The sequence below is a fragment of the Aulostomus chinensis genome, chromosome 10 (genome assembly GCF_037954235.1).
Source record: "Aulostomus chinensis isolate RoL2024-O1b breed Wild chromosome 10, RoL_Achi_v1.0, whole genome shotgun sequence".
NCBI lineage: Eukaryota > Metazoa > Chordata > Actinopteri > Syngnathiformes > Aulostomidae > Aulostomus > Aulostomus chinensis.
The window spans coordinates 2,994,760-3,017,536 of NC_141329.1; the positions used below are offsets into that span (position 1 = coordinate 2,994,760).

General features: G+C 45.3%; 2 protein-coding genes and 1 long non-coding RNA gene across 16 annotated transcripts in view; 2 read left to right on the plus strand and 1 right to left on the minus strand.

The window, feature by feature from the left end:
* The window catches only part of LOC147254083 (cilia- and flagella-associated protein 337-like), a 29,965-nt gene extending 28,082 nt beyond the window's left edge, over window positions 1-1,883 (plus strand). For 3 of the 6 annotated variants that reach the window (XM_086215576.1, XM_086215575.1, XM_086215580.1), the window contains one exon: window positions 594-1,883. In XM_086215576.1, the coding sequence (XP_086071702.1) occupies window positions 594-782 (189 nt within the window). In that variant the 3' untranslated portion in view covers window positions 783-1,883. Of the gene's footprint in view, window positions 1-505 lie in introns of all 6 variants that reach the window. The other 3 variants (XM_086215577.1, XM_086215579.1, XM_086215578.1) reach the window with 3 other exon arrangements.
* A 17,363-nt stretch (window positions 1,884-19,246) lies between these two features.
* LOC147254084 (uncharacterized) lies at window positions 19,247-20,902 on the minus strand. 2 transcript variants are annotated; one of them, XR_015118112.1, is made up of 4 exons: window positions 20,858-20,902; window positions 20,585-20,757; window positions 19,605-19,759; window positions 19,247-19,392 (listed from the first exon to the last, which is right to left on the minus strand). It is a non-coding gene; the product is annotated as an uncharacterized LOC147254084 (long non-coding RNA). The 2 variants fall into 2 exon arrangements; XR_015118111.1 differs by having other exon boundaries at window positions 19,256-19,392; window positions 19,572-19,759.
* The window catches only part of zbbx (zinc finger, B-box domain containing), a 52,130-nt gene continuing 49,627 nt past the window's right edge, over window positions 20,275-22,777 (plus strand). For 7 of the 8 annotated variants that reach the window (XR_015118110.1, XR_015118109.1, XM_086215585.1 and 4 more), the window contains exons 1-3: window positions 20,275-20,417; window positions 21,318-21,451; window positions 21,922-22,035. Coding sequence is in view for 6 of the 8 variants with exons in the window: in XM_086215585.1 (XP_086071711.1) it covers window positions 21,387-21,451; window positions 21,922-22,035 (179 nt within the window). In the remaining 2 variants the exon portion in view is untranslated. Of the gene's footprint in view, window positions 20,418-20,764; window positions 21,137-21,317; window positions 21,452-21,921; window positions 22,036-22,777 lie in introns of those variants that run through there. The other variant, XM_086215586.1, reaches the window with a different exon arrangement.

Here is a 22,777-nt window from a genome sequence, read left to right on the forward strand (position 1 = left end):
GCGAGTGTGTATCAAAGGAGGACGATATTAAGTTAGTCCACGGTGGCTGCGTTGCCTTTTTCCTCAGGCTCTCTCTCTCTCTCTCACACACACACACACACACACACACACACACACACACAAATACACATGCACTTCAATTCACACGAGGATGTGCATGAATGAAAACAAGCACGTGAACCACCTTTGCTCACTGTGCTACTGCATATAGGAGGGAGAAAAGTTTGTGTTTCAATACTCGCATGTGTAGATACAGATTGAGGCAGGAAAGTTAAATCAAATGAAGGAAAAAGGCATATTTCTATTTCATGGATGCAGCTGGAATCTGGCTTTGCCTCTGTAGCGTTTAATGAAGTGGAAATTTTCAAATAAAAGGCAACTTCTATGTTCATGTTAAAGACTACGTTGTTAATTATGGATGTTTCCTTGATAAGAAGGCAAAACTTTCACATAAAAGAGCTTCAAACTGCAGCTGCTTTAATCCCAGTTTGTTCATTCAGAGTAGTAATCCTTTGTTCACAAGGTCATGCTGCATCACGCCGATCCAAAATAGTCCGGCTGTGTTGTCTCCACTGATGTCCATCATCTGTTAGGAGGAGCAGTGGCGCTTAGAGAGACCTGGATGTGTTCACCCACAGCAGGAGACCACACAGGATAACAGACACCGTAAAGGACAACGAGACACCCAGCAGGGAGTGAGGAGGTCACCTCCAGCTCCCGGCGAGACACATGAAAACACAGACCCCGACACCAAGGGTGGAGAGGTGGGGATTGAAGATTAGAGGACGTGGAGGGAGTGGACAGAGCCTCCAGGCTAACGGTTGCATGCTAACTACTGTTGTCGCATCGCGGGTGTGCTTTTGCCTCGGCATTTAATGGCTGATTTAAACTTGAATTAAAACAATACCGGCCAGATTTGTCTTTTTTGTCTTGTCAGTGACACAAACTCTATGACTGCCGGCTGCACAGGATGGATCAGGTCCATGTGGGTGAGATTATCTCCTCCCAACAATAAGGCCAGTGTTCCTGAGAGAAGGGAGATGTGCAGAGTTTATCCGCTCAGACCGCCATGTAGCGGGAGGAGTTTACAGACATAATCTCAGCGTTTCAGCTCTGCTCCTGTCAGTGTGAAAGGAAGAGCGACGGATTATTGAGGAGGAGCCATTAATAATCAATAAGAGCTTTGTAACAGCAGCCTGTAGCATTAGCTTGCAAAGCCCCATTTCAGACTAACGACAAAACTTTAATTCTAGCTCGTCGCGAACTTTCCTTTCAAATTATATAAGTAGCGCTCATTAATTTCAGCCATGAGCTTTTCCACATCACGGCTGCTGAAGATGAGATGAAGCTTGATTGGAGACTCTCACATTCATAAGTTGACCGCCACGTTTGTTTTCCAAAGTCACTTTTGATCACGCAGGCTAGTGAGCGTGTGCACATGTACGTGTGCGTTCTCATGATTTGATTTTAGAAATCATTATAAAATCTCTCGTCATGTAAATCCTGAGCCAAGAATGAGCTCTTATGTTCTTAGGTATTGTCACGATCGTCCAGACAGCAGTAGTTTTATGACACTTTGCGCTGATTCTTACGGCAGCAAAGACATAAGTAGCATTTGTTCTGCTTCCAATTCTATGAAAGTTTTACAAGTTTTCTTTACTGGAGTTTTTGTTTTTTAAATTCAGTTCCACACTTGTTCCTGCAGGGGAAGCTCCGGGCCGTACACAGACTTGACACCACACATTAGAAGCTTTGTGAGATCGATTTCCATGTCACAAATACTGACGGGGAGACCCTTTGCAAAGGCTGGTGTGTAATCGCAGAAAATGTAAAAACCTGTTTTTTTTTTTTCATAATACAGCAATTAAACTATGCCTTACAGGTCTTGGAGCGGAGTTGTTTCATTGTGCGTGCAACTGTATTTTTTTTTTCTTACGTGTACTGTTTTTTTTCTGTGTGCAGTCATTCATATAAAAATGGGCATCTTGTAAGACAGGAGCTATCAAGGGAAGAGGGGTCGATGGGTAAGTGACAACAAACCGGGACACAATCCAGCGGCTGTGTCAGCGCCGGTGCCAGTTCTATGATCACACGCGCTGTTGCCACTCCAGCAGGCTGTCACACTCACTTTAATGTCGTTTGATGCCATGCAGACAGGAAAAGGATTAAGAATTAGTTCCTTTTTTTTTTTCTTTTTTGAACCAAAGAATTAAGCATGGAAACTTTTTCAGCCTGCTTTGTTAAGAAGAAATATTCTGGTGGTTGCACATCGCCGGAGCTAAAACAATGAAACAAGTATCGCAGCTTGAGGATGAAGATTTCATTCTTGGTGTGGCAACAATACGAAAAAAAAAAAATACTTGAAACTAATTTTCCTCAGTCAAACAAATCCCACCTCTGCTGCTTCAAACAAAAGGAACTAGAAAGTGTTCGGAGATTGCGAACCTCCGCCGAGGCAAACTTTTGGCCTCTGGCACTTTTGTTCTCAGGCCCAAATGAAAAGTTGCAAACAGTCTCCTATGCATCATCGCACACTTGTGTGGTTCCGTAGAGAGACGTGGTGGTGAGAACTGATAACATTGGGTTTCTGCATGAAGGAGCAGCCTTCCTGCAACCAATTCAGGCAGGGACTCTCATCAAATGAGTGAAGTTTGGAAAAGATCAGACCGTGTAGAGCCCAGTCACAACGGTTTTGTGTACAGATGAATATTCAAATTGTCGCCTCGCCGCGGTGTCGCCGGTGGAAGGACACTCACAGTCTTCACAGTCACTCATCACATGATTTTAAGCTGCTCACACCGAGCACAAACCCTCCACGCCACTAAATTACACGTAAAGTCAATGCACCTAGACGCAAATTCAGGTTTGTCCCATCCGGCAGGGCAAGTAATGCAAGTACAGTGGTCCCTCATTAATCGTGGGAGTTACATTCTGAAAATAACCCGCAATAGGCGAAATCCGCAAAGTCGTCAGCTTTATTTTTGTACAGTTATTATAGATCTTTTAAGGCTTATTGCTGCTGTTGTCCCAGTGTTATTTTCCTCCTTTTTTATGTAATGAACTGAAGGTTCATTTATTCTGTAATGGCGCCCTACAGCCGCGTAACTTCTACCTTCTTTTAGCGTGTCCAGAAGTCCAACTTTTTGTGCGATGGCTAGCATCTTCCTCTGCCTTTTGGGTGCTACCGCAGGGGCCTTTGACGGTGCGGAACGCTTCGTCGACACTGTGGGGTTTGTTGGGGAGAAAACTTGCAAACATACAGTACAGCTCTTCAGAGTCACACCGCTACTGATTGAAGATTTATGTAAATTTGGCAAACTGAACGCATTCTGTACTGTTCAGGAGACACGGCACAGAGGAGATTGATTGACAGTGGTCTACAGCCAATCAGGACGCAGAACACAATGTGCTGTAAAAAAAAAAAAAAATGCAAAATTGAACTAAAAAAATCTGCGAAACTGCACGGCCGTGAAAGATGAACCGCATTATCGCGATGGACCTCTGTAGTTTGAATCCTGGTGAGATTTGTAGCTGGATTAAATGTTTTTGAGGTGGTGAAACACAACCTGAATGTTGCTAGCTAAGCTAACTAGCATGTTTCAGCACATGCCATGAGCCATGACACCAGCGTCTTCATAACAGATCTTCATGAGAGTCCAATAAACCCAAATCGAGGGTCCAAACTTGTGCAATTTATGCAAATAACAAATAATCCAGGAGCCAAACTGGGAGTACTTGGTGTGAACGCGGCTTCAAGGTCAGTAATTTGGAGCTGAATCAGGTCGAGCTGCGAGGCAAACTGCCTCAAAGGGTAAAGACATTCCCACCAGGTGTCGCTATCACCGGTCACCTCACCTCGGTGTGTAGAACGCCTCTCCACCAAGTTTCTGGAGGCCTAAAACGGATACTGTCACGCAAACAATTGAACAGAGGGACAAAGAGCCGCAAATCCTGAGAACTTGCCACGATAATTCAGGAGGGTGAGTTTAGAAATTAGTTTGGCACTTAAAGTAAAAGATGGCCTCTTGAAGTCAAGTAGAAAGACGTCGTCAAGCGGAGTCGGCAGTAACGGCGTTCCAGGCAGTATAAACCTGGGTACGGGCCGCGGTTACAGTTGATACCGTTTATTAGTCCGTAATGATGATGATGTCTTCCAGAGACATGAGTGATGTAAAGCAGTTAATAAAGGTTGATCAAACATGCCCTCAAAGCTGTTTCACTACCTGAGGCTGAGGTGTAATGTTTAGCTCTAATGAGATGTAAAATGAAAGCTGGGACAGTGCAGAAGTAAAGAAATGGGGTTATAACCTATAAACTCAAACCATCTCTACATGGACATAAAAGCGGACGCCGTCAAAAGAATAATGTAATATTAATTTACAGGGTGATAATTTCAGAGGGATAATGAAAACGTGGGAGAAGAGAGAAATATTTAGGGGTCTTACGAGGACAGTGTGCAGGATTCGGAAGGATCTAGTTGCAGAAATTGAGTCATTATTCATGATTGATCACCTGGAATTTAGAGTTGTGTGTCTCTCTTCGTTTAGAACGAGATCGTCTTCATGCATCTGCTCATGCACGTGGCTGCATTCTCATCAGAACCACCAAATTTTACCTCCTTTATTTTTATTATTTTTTGATTCTCCTGCAGGATTTTCAGCAGCTGGAAACTTCTCTGATGACTTTTGTTGGACTTCATAGATCCTTTTTAGGCTACGTGAACATTCACCGCCAGGAACGAGTGCAGTGACGGTTTTCTTCTGCGTCGTCTTTGGTTCCCTTGACCAAAAGCTACATGGATTTTTACGTTGAGCTTTGGATCATTGCAGAATCCCTGTGAGACCTGCTTATTACACAAAACCACAGATTTTCAGACGCATAAAAGCTTCAGAATTAGTAAGAGCGATAACAAAAAGTCGAAATATCTTTCAAGCTTTCAAAGCATTTAACCGAAGAACCCTCGACTTGGAGAGAACGGGACGCCCTCTATGGCCTCTGTGTTGCATTCATGTTTCATGTAAACAACAAACGTGGCGCCGTACAGGTTGTAGGCCAACAGACAACGTGGATCTGTAATTCCTACTTATTTTATGCGTTCTTGCACACCGGCTGGCGCAACCAAGCCTGACTCTTCTCAGGTCAGACATCTCCTCGTCGCCAGGAAATGAATGAATGAATGAATGTAAATACCCTGAAGGTGACCTGAGTGTGTGTGAGAGTACGAGAGCACACTGTACTGAGGTCATCACAAAATTTCCTGTGGTTGATTTGGCAGAAGAGCCTGTTGGCAGGGCTCTCCCGTGCAGCCGGCCAGTGCGCCCGAGGTGAAGGGTGGGAGTGACCTCGGTCCATCACCAGCTGAGTGTGTGGCTGTCTAAGTAGCTGTTGTCCGTCACGGCCGGGCGTCCGCTGAGAACAGCAGGCCGGTTCTGCTCACTCCATCACCGTACGTGGGAGGCAAAATGGGAGTCATGGATACTGATGGGTCTGAGTACTCAGTGGGATCTCATGCAGTAACACAAAGTACTCTCAGAGGGTTAAAGCGTCACACACTCTCGCAGGACTTTGTTATCGCTGCCTAAGAGTGCAATCACTTGAAATTATGACAAATTAGATTACAACAGGGAATGTTGAGAAGCTGTCTAATAAACAAGTGAGTTTGTGAAATTTAGAAGATGTTAAATTTAGCACACACACACACACACACACACACACACTCACACATTGTGCAGCAATTACAAGCAGGCAGGTTGATTTTGATTTTAATTGGAGCGCTTGCTGTGAGCTCCACCTGTTATCGTCGACAGCCAACAAACATGAAATGTGCTGGTCCTTAAAATATTCCTTCACTCAGTTGCATCGAAACTCTTGTGGCCTCATCACCAGTTCTTCCTCTAAGCTCCTGAAATAAACAGTTTTGGAACAAGCAGGTGATTGACAGTTTGAAGTCAAATATCTGCCTCAGTAACAGCGCTCATGGAGGCAGAGCTTCATTTAGATCCATCGCCAGCGGTTCTCGCTCCTCGTCACTGTTTCTGCTCCAGGTTTTCCTTACTTTCATAGAAACTGTCTCCAGCGTTTGTCAGCAAGACTTTACTTCCCACAAGTCATCATTTTTCTAGGATGATTAGTTGTGCAGTTACGCCTCATCTCCACAATCCATCCATCCATCTATCCAGCTTTGTTTTTATAGCACCTTTCAACTGAATACACAGAAATACAAAGTTAAAGGCATTTAAAGTTTGTAAATACACAAAATCCATCATCTCAGACAGTGTTTCCTGGACCTTCTGTGTACTGTGTGTACAATACTACAGATACTTGACTGTATATTTGAATGTATGGCTTGCAGTAGTTTTTTTATCCTCATACTGTATTCAACACAAACTTTGTCACCTTAAACGTGCTCCCAGTTCCCTCATCACACCATCATCTTTCTCTCTAAATCACTGTTGAGTTCAGTATGGCGCCCTGCATCTGCAGTACAAATACTTGGTTAATCGTTAACGTTTCTGTACGCTACTGTGTACTATACAGTAATCTCTGTACTGTTTATCTGATGAACTTCCTTGTCATTATCAACCTTCCTAAAACCTTTTTATGGATGTGAATGGTGAAGCTGCATTCTCATTGGTATCATGTTTACAGAGCGAACACACACACACACGCGCAGGCACGCACACACACACACACACACATCTCAAATGATCCCAAATTAAATACACACATAAACACCCTCACACACTTGGATATGCTGTGGTACATTACCAACACCCCCCCCTCCTCCTCCTCCTCCTCCCTCCGTCCTTCATTTGCAATTCAAAGTAGGTCCAGCGTGCAAATGATACGTGCCCCCCAAAATTGCCAATTAATTTGATTCACTGTGAGCAAAAAATGTGGAGCTTCTGCACAAGTGTTGAAAGAGCAGAGTTAAATTGCTAGAAAGTGGGCTGATGATGCTAGCCGCCGCCGCCGCCGCCGCATGCCCCAGAGCCTACGCTAGTGTTAGCATTTCAAATTGAGTTACACACTAAACAAGCAAAACAGTGCTAACTTATTAAAATTAATAGCAGGGCCTTGTTTGCTCATGTTGTGTTTGTGTGTTCGCATTTCCCTCGATTCTTTGTCTTAGTATATAAAAACAAATTACGCTCCCCTCTCTGTGTGTATTAGAGTGTATTTTCCTCTGTCCCCTTTCCTCTGAGTTTGTCTATGTGGCTAAACACTCATCATGTAAATCAGGGAGCTATTAGGGCCTGGCTCCTCTTCCTCTCCTCTCTTATGAAGATGAATACCGAGCCAGCGAGTGATAAAGGAGAGGGGAGAGGAAATGAAATGAACTCGGTGATTATAGTGCGCGGCTATATGGGTATCTTCTCATCAGCATGCCTCCCAGCTTCTGTTTATTTTAATTTTTCATTTTCATTTTGTATGTTTTTGAGGTAACCGTACTCTTCCTCACACACACACACACACACACACACACACACACACACACACCACACACACACACGCACACACACTCATTCCTGCGTACCATTAAATTGCAATTTTGAGTTCCTGCACATATTGCCTGCAGAATTAGTTTCACTTATTGGTGATTTTTAACCCATAATTGAGGTTATGTTTATTGCATTTATTGTATATATGTGGGTGCAGGCTGCACGCTTTAATTGGCCTGAAACAACCAGCCTTGTAATATTGCCTTATCTGTTTGAACGGTGCATAAATCTCTCTTCTTATACTCTATTTTTAAGATAGCTTCATTTGTATGTATGAGTTTGGTGGCAGGTGATTTCGTCTGCACGCACATTGCAGCTCAGGCTGCCTGACTGCAGCATAATTACCATAAATCAAATTTACATTTGTCATGTAATTTAGTTCTCATCTTGGTATTGCCTGGTTAATTTTAGCACTCACCGCAAATAAGATTTATCGTCATGAAGATAAATAACTGGAACCTCCCACACACGTCTCAAGGGAGCTATCATAATAGCATGACTGCGTGTGAACGTTTGACACTTCAGATACAGTATTTCATCCGTTGGCTTTCACTCCTGCAACCCAAAAACTCCTTTTATTCGTCCTCAGTGTGATTGCCGGCCAACTCGCTGGCAGCAGGTGTTGTGACGCAGATATGTTGCTATTTAGGAGGCGCTGGAAGAAGTCAGACGCCGGATAGGCGGCACAACACAACCTCCGCACCGATGGCTCGAGTCACATTTGTGTGGATGAAACTGGAGCCAATAATAGAGTCGATGTGTGTGTGTGTGGGGGGGGGGAAGAAACCCATGAATAAACATCACCTTTAAATAACTGCAGCCTCTTTTTAAATAAATGTGTCAACAAATTAAGGGAAGCCATTTTTTCCCTCTGATCATTTATTTGCCAGTGAGTGACGGTGAGTTTGTGATGTCAGGGGCTGAAAAAGAACGAATGATGTTGTTTTCCTGCTGAAGGAGACGAACCTTTAAACCAGCGGAGGAAGACGTACGCAGTTCCTGTACCCGAGTGGGAGTGGGAATACCCGGAAGTAAATGTTTCCATTCAAAACTAAGTTATTAGTAAAGTATAAATATGATGAAAAACTCCCTTTTTAGTGATTGTACATGTATTCGGTTACTAACACACAAACTGGGACATAAGACACCCCAGGTTTTTAGATGCGGGCTGGTTTGCTCTGTAGTCTTAGGATGTAATGAGCCATTCAGATTTAATGCCCCTGAAGGCCTCACAAGGGGCTTTTTTTAGATATTGAGCCCAGAATACATGCTCCGCCCACAAAGGTGTTTAAATAGATGTTTCTCTTTGTCGCGCCGACTGTAATAAGCAGGGTTTTGACCATAAGTTCATGCTAATATTTGTAAATGTAAATTCTCTTCCTGAAGTTTTCAGGCTCCATGTTTGAAAGGCCAGGTTAGGCCAGGTTTTCGATGCAAAGTCTTAACAGCGACCAGTAACTGATGGGATAAAAGTAGTGAGGGTACAAATACAAAGTCCCCTAAATAAAGTACCTTGTAAAAATACTACTAACTAAGCTGAAGTTTGATATTTCTGCAACAGCAAGCAAAGCTCATCTATGAGCTGCAGGGTTCAGATGACGATCAAAATGAAACGTGAGATGGCGTATTATGATAATTGTCCTGGCCGCAGTGTGTGTGCATGTGTGTGTGTGTGTGTGTGTGTGTGTGTGTGGGGGGGGGGGTTAATGGTTTAAATGGAACAAATTCATACATTTCTGTTCATTTTGTGCTGCCTGTATCTACCAGTACAGCTGCCTGTCTGCAGTCGTCTGTCTCTCTGCTCCATTGTTGGGTGTCTGAGGTTTGAATTACATTGAAATTACTGCTGCACTTGTAAGATTTGAAATGGCCACATATTCTAATTTTACAGGAGGGAGTTAGAAAGGAGCGTGTAAATCTGACCATGTTACAAGCTCATTCTTGTGTGCGCCGTACAGGAACCACAGCATAATGAACGGTGATCATTCAAATCAGGCTTGTGTGCTTTGTTATCGTCCCCTCGGGAGACGGAATGTGTGTGGGTGTGTGTCCATTCCTGCACCATGACTTGCACAGTAAATTAGAGCAGAGCTGTGTTTACAAGACAAGAAGCCGAAACACAAGATTTTGATGAAAACCATCCATCAGCGCACCATAAAACCATGCCTTCCACAATGTGTGTGTGTGTGTGTGTGTGTGTGTGTGTGTGTGCGTGGGCATGCATGCCAGAAAGCACAACATTATTTAATGAGCTTTAGTGTTGTTTTGCAACTTGTGTATCTGTGTGTGATTGAATCAGAGCAGGAGCAACATGTAACTTGGAGGAGGAAGATGGCCGCTTGCAGAATGCTAAGCAGCTGCTTTAAACAGTCTTAATATTGAGAAGGTGTGAGGTAATAAATTCCCTTTGACACTCTATGCTGCTTCCTCGGGCAACAGCTGCTACTGATCAGCAGGTACACACACACACACACACACTCTCTCTCTCTCTCTCTCTCTCACACACACACACACACACACACGATTATAAATACTGATGCCTGCGCCAGACACAACAGGTTCCCTCTCAATTTTACAAACCGAGGAGGGACAGGAGTGAGGATTTGACGAAGGGAGGCAACCATGTGGAAACTCTTGGCTGATATTAGGAAAACCATTCAGCTGATAATCAATACTTCTATTTTAGTGTCAAAAAAATAAAGACACCCTCTTTTTAAAATCATCCAGCTCTTTATTGTTACCATCATCAGAACCATTAACGGGGGCTCATAACCTTCTGTCATATGAATTTAGATTTAGTTCTTTGAAAGGTAACTTTAACTCGCTAATCAACAAACCTAACACACACCCGGCAAAAAGCCAGTGAGACTTACGTGGATATGCAGGTTGAGCTGGTCCCAGTATAACATCTCCAGTTTGATGCAAGGAAAGAGGAGAGAGAAAAGGAAGAAGCAACAAGAAAAGAAACACAGGGGTGAGATGAGAGGAGCGAAGGGGATGGAGAGAAGACGGGAGGTGGCAGAGACAAAGAGAAGAGACGGTCGAGGAGTGAGTGGGAATGTTAAGACACATGAGAGGCAACGTACAGGCAGAGATGAAGAGAGTGATGGAGACGTGCTTGGAGTCCACCTGAGGTTCAAGTGAGTCTGATTAAGTGTCATGTGATCTCCTTAACAAGGAAGATACTGTGTGTGTGTGTGTGTGTGTGTGTGTGTGTGTGTCTCATCCTGTCACATCTTATTTCAAGCTTAAGAACATCTACATTAGTAAATTAGCTCCTCACCAATCACATCACTTCCACCTCACACATGGTACTTGAGTCAATGGGCGGAAAAATGTCACACCATCTTGCTGAGGCTGCAAGCACCCCAGATCCATGGGTTAAGGCTGCAAGCACCCCAGATCCATGGGTTAAGGCTGCAAGCACCCCAGATCCATGGGTTAAGTCTGCTAGCACCCCGGATCCAGGGGTTAAGGCTGCTAGCACCCCGGATCCATGGGTTAAGTCTGCTAGCACCCCGGATCCAGGGGTTAAGGCTGCTAGCACCCAGGATCCAGGGGTTAAGGCTGCTAGCACCCCGGATCCATGGGTTAAGTCTGCTAGCACCCCGGATCCAGGGGTTCAGTCTGCTAGCACCCCGGATCCAGGGGTTAAGGCTGCTAGCACCCCGGATCCAGGGGTTAAGTCTGCTAGCACCCCGGATCCAGGGGTTAAGGCAGCTAGCACCCCGGATCCAGGGGTTAAGTCTGCTAGCACCCCGGATCCAGGGGTTAAGGCTGCTAGCACCCCGGATCCAGGGGTTAAGGCTGCTAGCACCCCGGATCCAGGGTTTAAGTCTGCTAGCACCCCGGATCCAGGGGTTAAGGCAGCTAGCACCCCGGATCCAGGGGTTAAGTCTGCTAGCACCCCGGATCCAGGGGTTAAGGCTGCTAGCACCCCGGATCCAGGGGTTAAGGCTGCTAGCACCCCGGATCCAGGGGTTAAGTCTGCTAGCACCCCGGATCCAGGTGTTAAGGCAGCTAGCACCCCGGATCCAGGGGTTAAGTCTGCTAGCACCCTGGATCCAGGGGCTAAGGCTGCTAGCACCCCGGATCCAGGGGCTAAGGCAGCTAGTACCCCGGATCCAGGGGCTAAGGCCACGAGCTCGGCCTCTAACGCACCACCGACCCCTGAAAGCTCTCCAGAGTATCTGATCCCACGCTTCTCTCTTCTGCATTCGAAAAAGACATTGTGTACTTTTTTGTTTGTTTGTTTGTTTGTAGCAGGAATATGAGAAAAAAATACGGAGAGGAAGCTGTTCGCCAAACTTACGTTGATACTTAACGTTTCAACACCATCACTACACTTTTCCATTCCCAACGAATCGCTCGGTGATGACAAAGCCTGCGAACTCCTACGCTGCACACTTCTGTCAACACTGAGAATGTAAAGGCTCAAACACACACACACACACACACACACACACACACACACACACACACACACACACACACAGTAGCAAAGGTCCACATAGGCCGCTGAGAAAGCGGCATAAATATTCATATATTATTACTATTCTGTTACCATACTGCGTGGCTACTGCACACTTCTCCTTAAGGCCATGGAGGGTTCTTCAAAGCACACTGATGGCTTTAACATTTATTACAAAGCCCCGCATTAGAAATAAGTCTGTGTGTGTGTGCGTGCGCGTGCACGGGCACTTTAAGTCCACATTGTCTTCTCAAGATGCAAAAGCAACCTTTGACTGAACCACTTTAGAGTAGAAAAATCCAGCATGCACCAGAGAATACACACACACACACACACACACACACACACACACACACACACACACTGACATTGCTGTGGGCTGCTGGCTTAACTCGTTTCATTTGCTAACGGCGTCCCCGCGTTCTCCCTCCCCAGGTGTGAAAGTTGGGCCCTCCTGGTTGTGCCCCCCCCTGGTTGATATCGCTTATGATCTTTCCATTCAGCAGCTACCTGGAAGCTTCTATGTGTGTAAGAGAAAGACAGATAAGAGGAGAGAAAGGGGGGGGGGGGGACATGCTGCGTGACAGAACACAAGACACATTACAAATAGCCAGCATTCAAGGATTTTAGCTGGAATTTAAATTATTTATGGAAGTGAAATATTGAAGCCCTGCACCTGCCTGCAGCGTATATCTTCTCCTCCAACCTCCTCAACTCCTGCTCAAGGTTTTTTAAATTCTGGACAGGCCTTCAGATCTCTCTCTTTATATCTCTCTCCCTGCTTCTCCTTCTTATCTCCTCTCTCCTGTACCCTTACAGTTCTCTCCCTCCCTCCCTCCCTCTCTCTCTCTCTCTCTCTCTCGCTGTCTGTTCTTCCATGAAATTAAAGCGCTCTAAGCTGCTGTTTAATCAGAGTCTGTTTGGGAAAGTGCTGCGATGACAGAAACTGTCCATTCCAAGCGCTGGGTAGATGTAGTATACACACACATATACTGAAATATAAATATATTTTATATATGTATGTATAGTGTGTGTGTGTATGTGTGTGTGTGGTCATTCATGGCTGTAATTGTGATAAATAAAAGCACATTTGGCTCCATGTCCCTGCATGTCGTCGCTGTGTTATGAAAGTCCATGTGTTGGGATGTGATTAACCCATAAGCGGGAGCAGGTGCTGCCGTTTGATACTGCAGCGATTAAAAGGAATTCAGGATTGTTTACTGTTGAGGGGTCGGATAAATGCACTCTGATCAACAAAGCTCATTAAACTCCATTTGCCACCACAGAACAGCATCAGTGAGAGTGTTCGTGAGCGGAGCTCCCGCTACAAACCCTCGCGAACTGTTGGCGCTTCAAGGAAGTAGAAACCTGTCTGTTGGTCGTCTCGCCAAACCATGAGCAGCAGGGAGGGGGAAGTTCTAGAGGAGTACGCGGAACCCTTGTGGAATGATCTCACTGGGAAGGGGGCAGGTTCCGGAGAGCACCGGGACGTGGGATCACCTGACATCGATCCCTTCCATTTTTCATGTTGATTTGGTCCAACTCATTAGCACGGCTGATTGTGATGTCACAGTTTACCATGCAGGTTGATGTTGGGCTGTGTGCCGTGAAAGACTTTCAGTTTGTTGTCTCAAAGTATTTCTTCTCAGTTCTGGACATTTTCCACACAGCACACAAAGGAAACCTTTGCTTTACTTAATAATTAATTAGCTTAAATCAGGTCTTTCATCCATTTTTTGATGCTCCGTCTGTGTTTTGGCTTTTCTCTCACTCAAAATTAAATTTTAACTTGAGTTTGAAAGGGGACGCTGACGAATCCTCATTATATTTCTCCACGAGGGACACACGTCTTCAGGTTGGTTGGTGCAGAGGGCGACAGGATATGACCTTTAGCAGCAGGAATGCATGAATGAAGCACCGAAGAAAGAGATGCATTGCTGGTGTCACACACACACTCACACCTGCTAGCCTGCAAATGCTAACCAGGCTACAAAGTGCTAGCAGACTGGATTGAACTGGTCTGTGTGGGACACCTGATCAGCTTCCACCCCTGGACCTCTCAAGTATAGTTGTTTCTCTACAATCTGGCAACAAAAAAACACAGATTTCTTGTCTGCCATGTACAGTGCAGTCAAAGGGATTGTTGTGTGTGTGTGTGTTTTACGAGCCCACTTTTGTCTACATTGTGCTTCGTTACAAAGTCTTTTAATCGTAGTCACCGAGGCGAACGGTGCGAACTGTCCCAGCCACACAAAAGGTACAACACCAGACACAAGTCCACAAACGCTGGTGTGGAACGGACACGCGGTCTCTGCGTGCGTGTGGCACTCACGCGCGCGCGCGCGCGCTGAGGCACAGGCACAAACTTAAAAAACACACACACACACACACCCAGACTGACTGAGGTAGACTTTCCTGCTCCTCGTTGGCAGGTTTGGTGATTTACAGACTGTCTTGCCGCCACTCCTCTCGACAGTGGATCCCACTTCCTAAATCTGTCCGTGACAAACGAGCAGAGCGCCAATTACGCGTCAGCTGCGATCCATTCTGGACACATGGCCGCGGCGGCCCGCCCCCTCCCCAACCCGACGGACGGCCCGCCCCCTCCTCAACCCGACGGACGGCCCTCATCACTGTGGTGCAGTCAAGCGCATTGCCTGCTTCTCCTCTAGAGGGCAGTAGAGGCCCCACTCTCCTCCCCGTCGTGGCGGCGTTCACGTGTGAGGGGTACGTGTGCGTGATCCTGCAGGTGACGAAAAGGAAACAGAACCCCGGCAGTGTGAAAGGTGTTGGGTTTTATTTACCTGTGCTCCCACACACATCGTTGCACAGATAGTGGAGGGAAAACTGTCTCCTCTGAATCTTGTTCGTGCCGCCGTTTGTCTCCACAAACCAGGACAGAACAATAGGCTGATGGGATCATACACCATCCGCTTGTTCCCTGGTTATTAAACCTCATGTCTGACCCAGATTCGACACCGCAGTCACACGCCACCGTTCCTGGAGTTAAATGTAGGAGAATTGGGCAAAATTAAACAGGAATGACACGTTATTTCATTCCAGCATGGCTTTAACAAGGCGGTGAGAGCTGCTGTCAAACCTTTCACTGCAGCCCAAATGACTAATTCATCATTGTCTTCGGGAGGATTGGGGTTTGCTGTGTCCTCTGATTCTACAGTCCATTTATTTTCTGCTCTTTCCTCACGCTCTCCGTCCTCCGCACTTCTGATTTCTGCCTCTTTCCCCCCCGCTTTTGTTGCTTCTTCAAGTCCTTCACGTCCCCTTCTCCTCTTTTATTTGTCCAGGTGATTATCTGTCACCGGTACAGTCGCCGCCTGACACCAGCCAGTCGTCGGCACCACTAAATGTCAGACAGTTATTACTGTTTCCGTGAGTGATGCGCGCGCGCGCGCGTGTGTGTGTGTGAGAGAGAGAGAGTGAGAGAGAGAGAGAGAGAGACCAGGCCATCATTTCAAACTACTGCCCATGATGAAGAGGAGCTCCTCCCGCTCTCCATCTCCCACACTCATCCGTCTCTCCCGCCGCTCCGTCCTACTCAGCCTCTCAATTCCTCACTTGGCCTTTTCGCCCGGCCCTCTCATTACCTCTCTGTCGCTCTCCCGGCGACACCCAGTGACTGGCTGACCGTCACTTCCTGACACCCTGATGTCTTCCTCTCCCTCTCACCCTTTAATTTCTTTCACTCACGTTGCAAGCATCTTATCGCTAACCCGCTTCCCTTCTTCTTGTCTAATTTCCTCCAACTTTCAGTCCAGGCGTCACCTGCTCACTCGCTGTCTCTTGGTCACTCCTCCCTCTCTACTTCATTCTTTCCTCCATCAGTCACACATACAAAGTTCAGGAAACTTCCATTGACAAGTGTTGCGATTAAAGTTGGATTCGCGGGGGGGGGGGGTCTTGCAAAAGCTTTTCATTTACGCGACTGTGGGGGAATTCATCCATTTTTATTTTGAGGTTCGACTGAAATATGAAGAGATTAAATGCTGTATGTGCTTGGCAGTGGGCAGGATTCTCATGGCCACGAGAAGAGGACGCGCTGGCCACAGGGAGTTTGTGACTTCCGGTGAAACTTTTGCAGGATGACACAAAAGTACAATAACAGGTTGTTGTTTTTTTTGTCTCATGCAGAGCTCTGTAGATTTGTAATATTAGAGGGAACGTTCATTTTGACTTCGTTGTTTGTTTCTTTTTTTCATCAGAAACCAATTAATGGTATTTTTGACACACAAGTAGCCTTTGACAGTGTTGCACCTTCCTGCCAGGACGGATTGTGATTGAGATCAACTGTGCAGCGCTCACTCAGCTAGCATGCTACGCTCCCACAACCGAGGAGCTCATCCTGAAGAAGATGATCTAATGTGTACAGACCGTTTTAATCATTCTAGTGAAAACTAGATGCTCTTTATCCTCCCAGAAGGGTTTTAGAGTCGTGTGTGTGTGTGTGTGTGTGTGTGTGTGTGGGGGGGGGGGTCCTCCTCTTTAGTTGCATCTTTGGGGATATGAGGAGAAGGAGCTGTTAGCTCACATTTAAGTCAAGCAACGTTAATGAGGAATCTGTGTGAGGTTTGATTGAGGAGAGGTTATTAGAGAACAGCATTTCCTCTGTGGTCGTTGGCGTCACTCCGCACCGGGCGCCACACCACCTCTTTCATTTTTGGCAGACATCCGAATGTCAGTGGAGTCATGATTTACAGTGCTGCCAAGCTGTGTTCACACTTGATGATGATGATGATGCAAATAATAAAATAGAAAATGACCCAAAGGAGGGCTCGACTGCAGCTTCCCGAGCTCATCGTCCTCGGATGGTGGAGGGGAGGCAGCTTCGTGTATCAGAGAGCAATCAATGGCGCTGCTGGTTTCAGTCTCCTCCCACGTCGGACCACTAAAATCAGGTTGTTTGTTTTTATTGCATGGAAGATTTCCTGGATTCCAGTACCAATGTGATTTTTAGATGAATTATTTGTGTCTGGACGACAGCATCCACCTCGCTCTCAGTCCGCCGTCCGCGTAGCTCATTTTTCTTCCACGCTCCAGTAATTCTGTTCAGTCTCACTTGCTTCCTGTTTTTCTGTATTTCAGCCACATACACACCAGCTAATCACACACCCCGCGGGACCTGCAGTGAGAATGAAGACATCATTAGTCGAGTCAGCACCGGACTCTCTTCGTGATGTCAAGAACTGGGACAAGTGTTCCTGTCCGTGTCCTTGTCTTCTGGTGATGCCACTCATCCTCATTCTGGGCCCTCGGTCCTCGTCATCTCGCTCACATCTCTTCGACTGGCATGTCCACTGAGTACCTCTCCTTACAGCTGAGGCCTCTTAGGGGTTTTTCCGCTGATGAGGACCGATCTCATTATTGTCTCTGGATGGGTCCTGGAGTTCCACACATCAGTCACGCTAACGCAGTCTTGCTGCTCTTGAAATATCAAAGTTAACTATCTTTCACACTGTAAAAGTTAAAAAGTGTCTTATGTAGGATGGAACATTGCCAGAAATTAAACACAGGCACTTCTAAACTGTGTTATTTTATTTACTGATAAAAAGGCCGTTATCGGTCAGGTCGTCTTCCTCAGACTTTGCCATGTGACCGCACGGTACCGCAGAACAGACTGAATAAAATCTTTTTTTTTTTGGCACCATGCTGCTCGGGCTCATCCTCTCATTTCTTCTGTTTCCCGTCTCCAGCAAGGAACCCCAGAGTTCCCTTTTCTCGGCCACATCATCCAACTCTGACTGGGGGATCCCAGTCCAGGCCAGTGTGGAGATATAGTCCTGGTCCTCAGTCTCCCCCCAGCTGGATGTACCTGGAACACCGCCCTTAGGAGTCGCCCAGGTGGCATCCACCTCAACTGGCTCCTTCAGATGCGAAGGAGCAGCAGCCCACCGAGGACTGAATTTCTCTCCTTACCCCTGAGGGAGACCCCAGCCCTCCTCCAGAGGAAAACCAGTTCAGCTGCTGGTGTTCAGGATCTTGTTCCTGCGGCCATGAGCCGTACTTCATGACCACGGATGAGAACGAAGACTGAAGACCCTGAACCTAGACTCTTTTGTCCTGGTCACTCTATTATTTCCCATCTCTAACTTGACTACCTCAAGGCTGACAGAGTTATTGCTCTGCAGGAGATAAAAGTCCCTGGACAACAATTAAACAATGGTATTTCTTTTAGATTAAAAAGAAAAAGGTAAATGTAATTCCTATTTCTGTTTTTTTGAATCAGTGAAATATTTTGCAACAGCAGTTTCTCAACATCTGCTTCCCCAGGTCTTAATAAGAGCTTCCCCGACGGCTGCGCTGGAACGTGCAGGCTGTGGCTCTTCAGTCACAGTTGATGTTCTTGGATGCTCAAGTTTTGACCATTAACCTCTTCAAAGCATGAAAGTAGATTCTTTGTTCGTGATTTTTTTTTGTTTTTGTAATAATCTGTCTGACATTTGCCAATTTGTTAATTTCAGCCATCGTCCGTTTCTACGTCAAACATTCTTCTCGATGCGGAGCAATGTACATTTGACTTTTTTCAAGCCAGGGTCCAGGATTTGTAGAGGCCGACTGGTTTCTTGGCCGCTCGTTCCCAGGGAGGAGCTGCCTGGAGACTCTGGTTAGTAATCTTGTCTGCAGTCACAACAAAAAGGTCCCGGGCTGAGTGGAAGGTCAGGGCCACATGTGGATGTTCTCATTGTCTTTCTGCAGCTTTCCTCCACATGCTTCAGTTTTGCCCCTGCAGTCTAAAAACATGCTGGTCAGGTGAAGAGGAAAATTGGATTTGGCCATTTAAATGTGTTTGTCTGCTATTAATCCTGACTGGTGACCTGCTTCTCTGCTTTTTCCTGCATGCAGAAATAGTCTCCGGCCCCTTGTGATTCTGACAGGCACAAGCAGGTACAGAAGACGAATGGACAAAAACTCCAACCCACCTCTTTCAAGGTTATTTAACAATTTCCCCATTATCCTGTCAACATACTCCCAAGATTATCTACAACCCTCCTGCGCATAGGAGCATTTGAATCTGGCAGCTTTTCTTTCTCTTTGTCCCTGTTGCTGCCATTCTGACATTGCTAAAAGGTTTCAAAATATATCCAGCGTGAGGCCGCCGAGGAAGGTTTAACCCAGCCGATGACATTCAGCGCAGCTCCGTCATCATTGCCTCCTAATGAAATAAATAGCCGTGACATTTCACAGTGTAACGCTTGTCCATTTCCTGCTAGGGCTCTCCTGTTGTACCCCTTCCCTGCATTCTGTTGCTCTCTTCTCTTGCCCTTGCCCCCCCAGCCTCATACTGTAGCCCCTCCTCCTCCAGAACCTCAATTCTGTATCACTTCTCCCTGAGTCCTCCTGCATCTTCTTCCTCGTCCACTCATCGGTATGCTAGAGCACACCCAGCTGTCGATGCAGGCAGGGCTGGGAGTGAGAGAGGGAGAGAAAAGGGAGGGGGGAAGGGTCAGTGTTTAGCAGCAGAGACAGAATCCAGCTGGAGGGTCACAACCCTAAATGACCACCACGCTCACACGCACGCCCAGTTACGCTCAATAACTCATACATCCACACTTCCCTGATGGCAGGAGCAATAGGTCACACACCAATGATGTAGGAAGTGAGAGAGGGAGACGGACCGAGGGGGGGTGAGCGAGGACGGGCAGGATTTGAGAGTGAGGTGTGTTCACTGCTCGCTGGGCCATTATTACACTGTTGATTAGGGTGCGAGACAAATGTGGACAGACGGAGGGATGAAGTCAGCCGTTCCCAGGCATGTAGAATACAAGGATACCTTAAAGAAATATATGAAATCATGTTACCAAACACTCATGATTCATATATTTACACAATACGAAAGAATATCTAAGGTAGGCGTACGTTATTGATGCAATTTCTAAAGTTGTCATGTTACTTTTAAACACTTTTTTGTTACTGATTCATTCATTCAGGTTATTGAAGTCATCGAAATTGCGAACAATTGTACATAAATATTCTTCAAAGTAGTTTCGATGATAAGATGGGAAAGCTTAAAACAAGTACATTAAATTCTGTGTGATAAATAAAGTTTATTTGAGAATATAAGAAGAAAGAAGTGATCACATCCTATTTCATTTTTAATTGTTAAATGCCAAGAAAACAAATATGTCTGGATGTTTGGTCTCTGCTCAGGAAAAGGACATGCTAATAACGTTTATTGCTTTTAAAAGTTGAACTTTTGTTTTTAATTCAACCAGGCAGGAGCACGCGACAGCAACAGCTGAGAGAGAGAGAGAGAGAGAGAGAGAGAGAGAGAGAGAGAGAGTCTGGTTGTCATGGTAACGGTAGCTCAACACAGGAACCACAGAGTACCTCCGGCTGAACTAATTGTTATCACAAATTATTGACCTATTCGTCTTCGTCTTTAGTTTTTAAACTGTTCACAGTTACAGGAGCTGAAGGAAACTCGCCAGGTGAGCTAAATTAAAACGCAGTGATGCCAGGTAAGCTCATGTGTCGTTTCACACGAGTTAAGCTAACGTAACGTTCTCAGGTCGTGGTCGTCACGTCAGGTGAGTTCATTCATCGGTGTACAAGTCCAAAATTAATCTGCTCATCCACTTTCACATTTCGATTTTACCAGATACTCGAATTCAATATCATCCGCTGAGGAGAACTTCTGAACTGTTCTAGCTGAAAAGTGACGTTAACTCCTGCCGGTTAAATAACAGTTGTGGTCTCCAACGGTGCAGCTTCACTTTATTATTCATTGGAGGAAGCTGAATAGTTGGTCTTCCTCCGTTCGTCACAGGCCTACAGTAATACAGACAATTGTTGTAATTACTAGAGAGAAATTCACGTAAATGTAGCTACTTTATTGCTATGTTTTTAAAAATCTCTCAGACTGGCTTACTTTCTGTCGCTTGTACTGTTTGTGGTTTATTGTCCATTGTTTAATGTATCTTAGCAACTGTTTTCTCACTGTTATCATTGATACGGAGCTATTAGCTGCTAAGTGTAAGTCAACTGTGTTGAATGGTGCAGGGCTCTGGTCTTGGGGCTCTGATTCTTGTATCCCGGATGCTGACTGTCACTTCAGTTTGTCATCTCAAAAGTTTTGTCATCTCAGACCCTCAAACTCGTCCCTGTACCTCTAACAATACTTGGGCCCAGTTTGAGGCTGGTTGTTGAGGTAATCTCTGAAAGATAGATGGATATACAGTATGCCTACACAGCCTTTTCTGGAAACACATTTGAGCATATCGCTCCCTCGTATTCCTCTTATTGTGCTGCAACAGAATCCTTTTATAATAGTGTAAGATTTAGCATAAATTGAATGAATTGAATAACATGGTTTTTTTTTTTAATTGCAGAAGAGAGTCTTTGTAAAGAGCATAGAGAGCAACGTAGGAGGAATAACTGATCACCCGAAAAGAAGAGACATGAATGCAAATGACTTTGTGGTGCTCCCTAACAACAAGGCCAGATCAGTCAAGCTTAATGTCAGGTAAGATGAGACAAGATCAATGGCTTGATTGAAGACATTTGGGAGGATCTCATCTGAGTGATTTGGCCTCCAAGGAATTTACATCTGTTCCTGTTGAAATGCTTTGCAGAAAGGAGCTATTTCATTAAATAGAGTCACAGGTAAGATAAATATGAGCTGGATTATGATAGCTTGTAGTTAAGTATATTTGTTTCCCTCATAATACCCAATTGAAAATGTCCCCTACTGTAAGTTGCTCATTTGGCAACAGGTAATTGAGTAAATTGATGTCTGACTTGCAGGTACACTCATCCACTGACTAATTGATCTCAGTATTGATCACCCATACTAAGAGGGATCTGCCAGTGCAGCAGATGAATTTAACATATTGATGAGAGCTTGGCTGCTCAGTCTGATGGAGTAGGTCATTTGTATGATTGATTGTCGTTGATTGATCTCATAGATGTGAATGTGTGTGGATGTTGCCATAGGAACCTGAAAGTACTGCAGAAAGAGACGCTGACTCTTGCCCAGGAGAGCAGAGAGATGGAAGAGAGACTGCAACAGTTGAAGGAGAGAATGAAGCAAGAGAAGGAGGAGAGAGGGTGAGTGGTGCTACAGGAGAGGAGTGGCGCGGATGAGAGAGGGGCAACTGAAGCGGGAAAATGTGATTGGATGGAAGACACCCAAAGCAGATGGCGGTAGAAGGAGACAGAGTGATGGGGAATAAGGATGTGCAGGGTTGGGCTGCAAACGTAAAACAAACACAGAAAAAGGAGATTAATATTCCTAAATCTAATTTCACCTTTAGTCACCTATTATTTTACTGCTTGCTTCATCTTGCAGTATTTCTGTTATTAGTGTGCGACAAGTGTGAAGATTCATGCTGAAATTTTAAAGGTTGCAGTGTTAATTTTGTGGATGAAAACCTGTCTGGAGTGTTCATAGACTAGTCTTTTTCACATTTGGTCAACGAAAGGTGTGTTCTCGACAACTTGTAACTCAGAGTTCAGCATCAGTGCATTCATACTGCAGTCAGCTGGGCAGAGTGGGAACACTGGAAAGTTTGCTGGTCACTGAGGGGCAAGTAAAAACAAAACAAAAAAGATAGATAGTAAAATCACTGCTGAATTGCACATATTGTAATAATCAGAGCAATGCATTAACAGATTTCATATTAGCCTCAAAGCGCACATCAAAGTGTTCACTGAAATGTTAAATAAGGCTGCTAATTTTGATGTGGGAAGTGATATCAAGTTGAAGGAAATCAGAGTTCTGTGTAGATAACAGAGTTTGTGAATAAGAATCAAAATTTTTGATTTAGAATTTTCAAACAATTCATTTTTC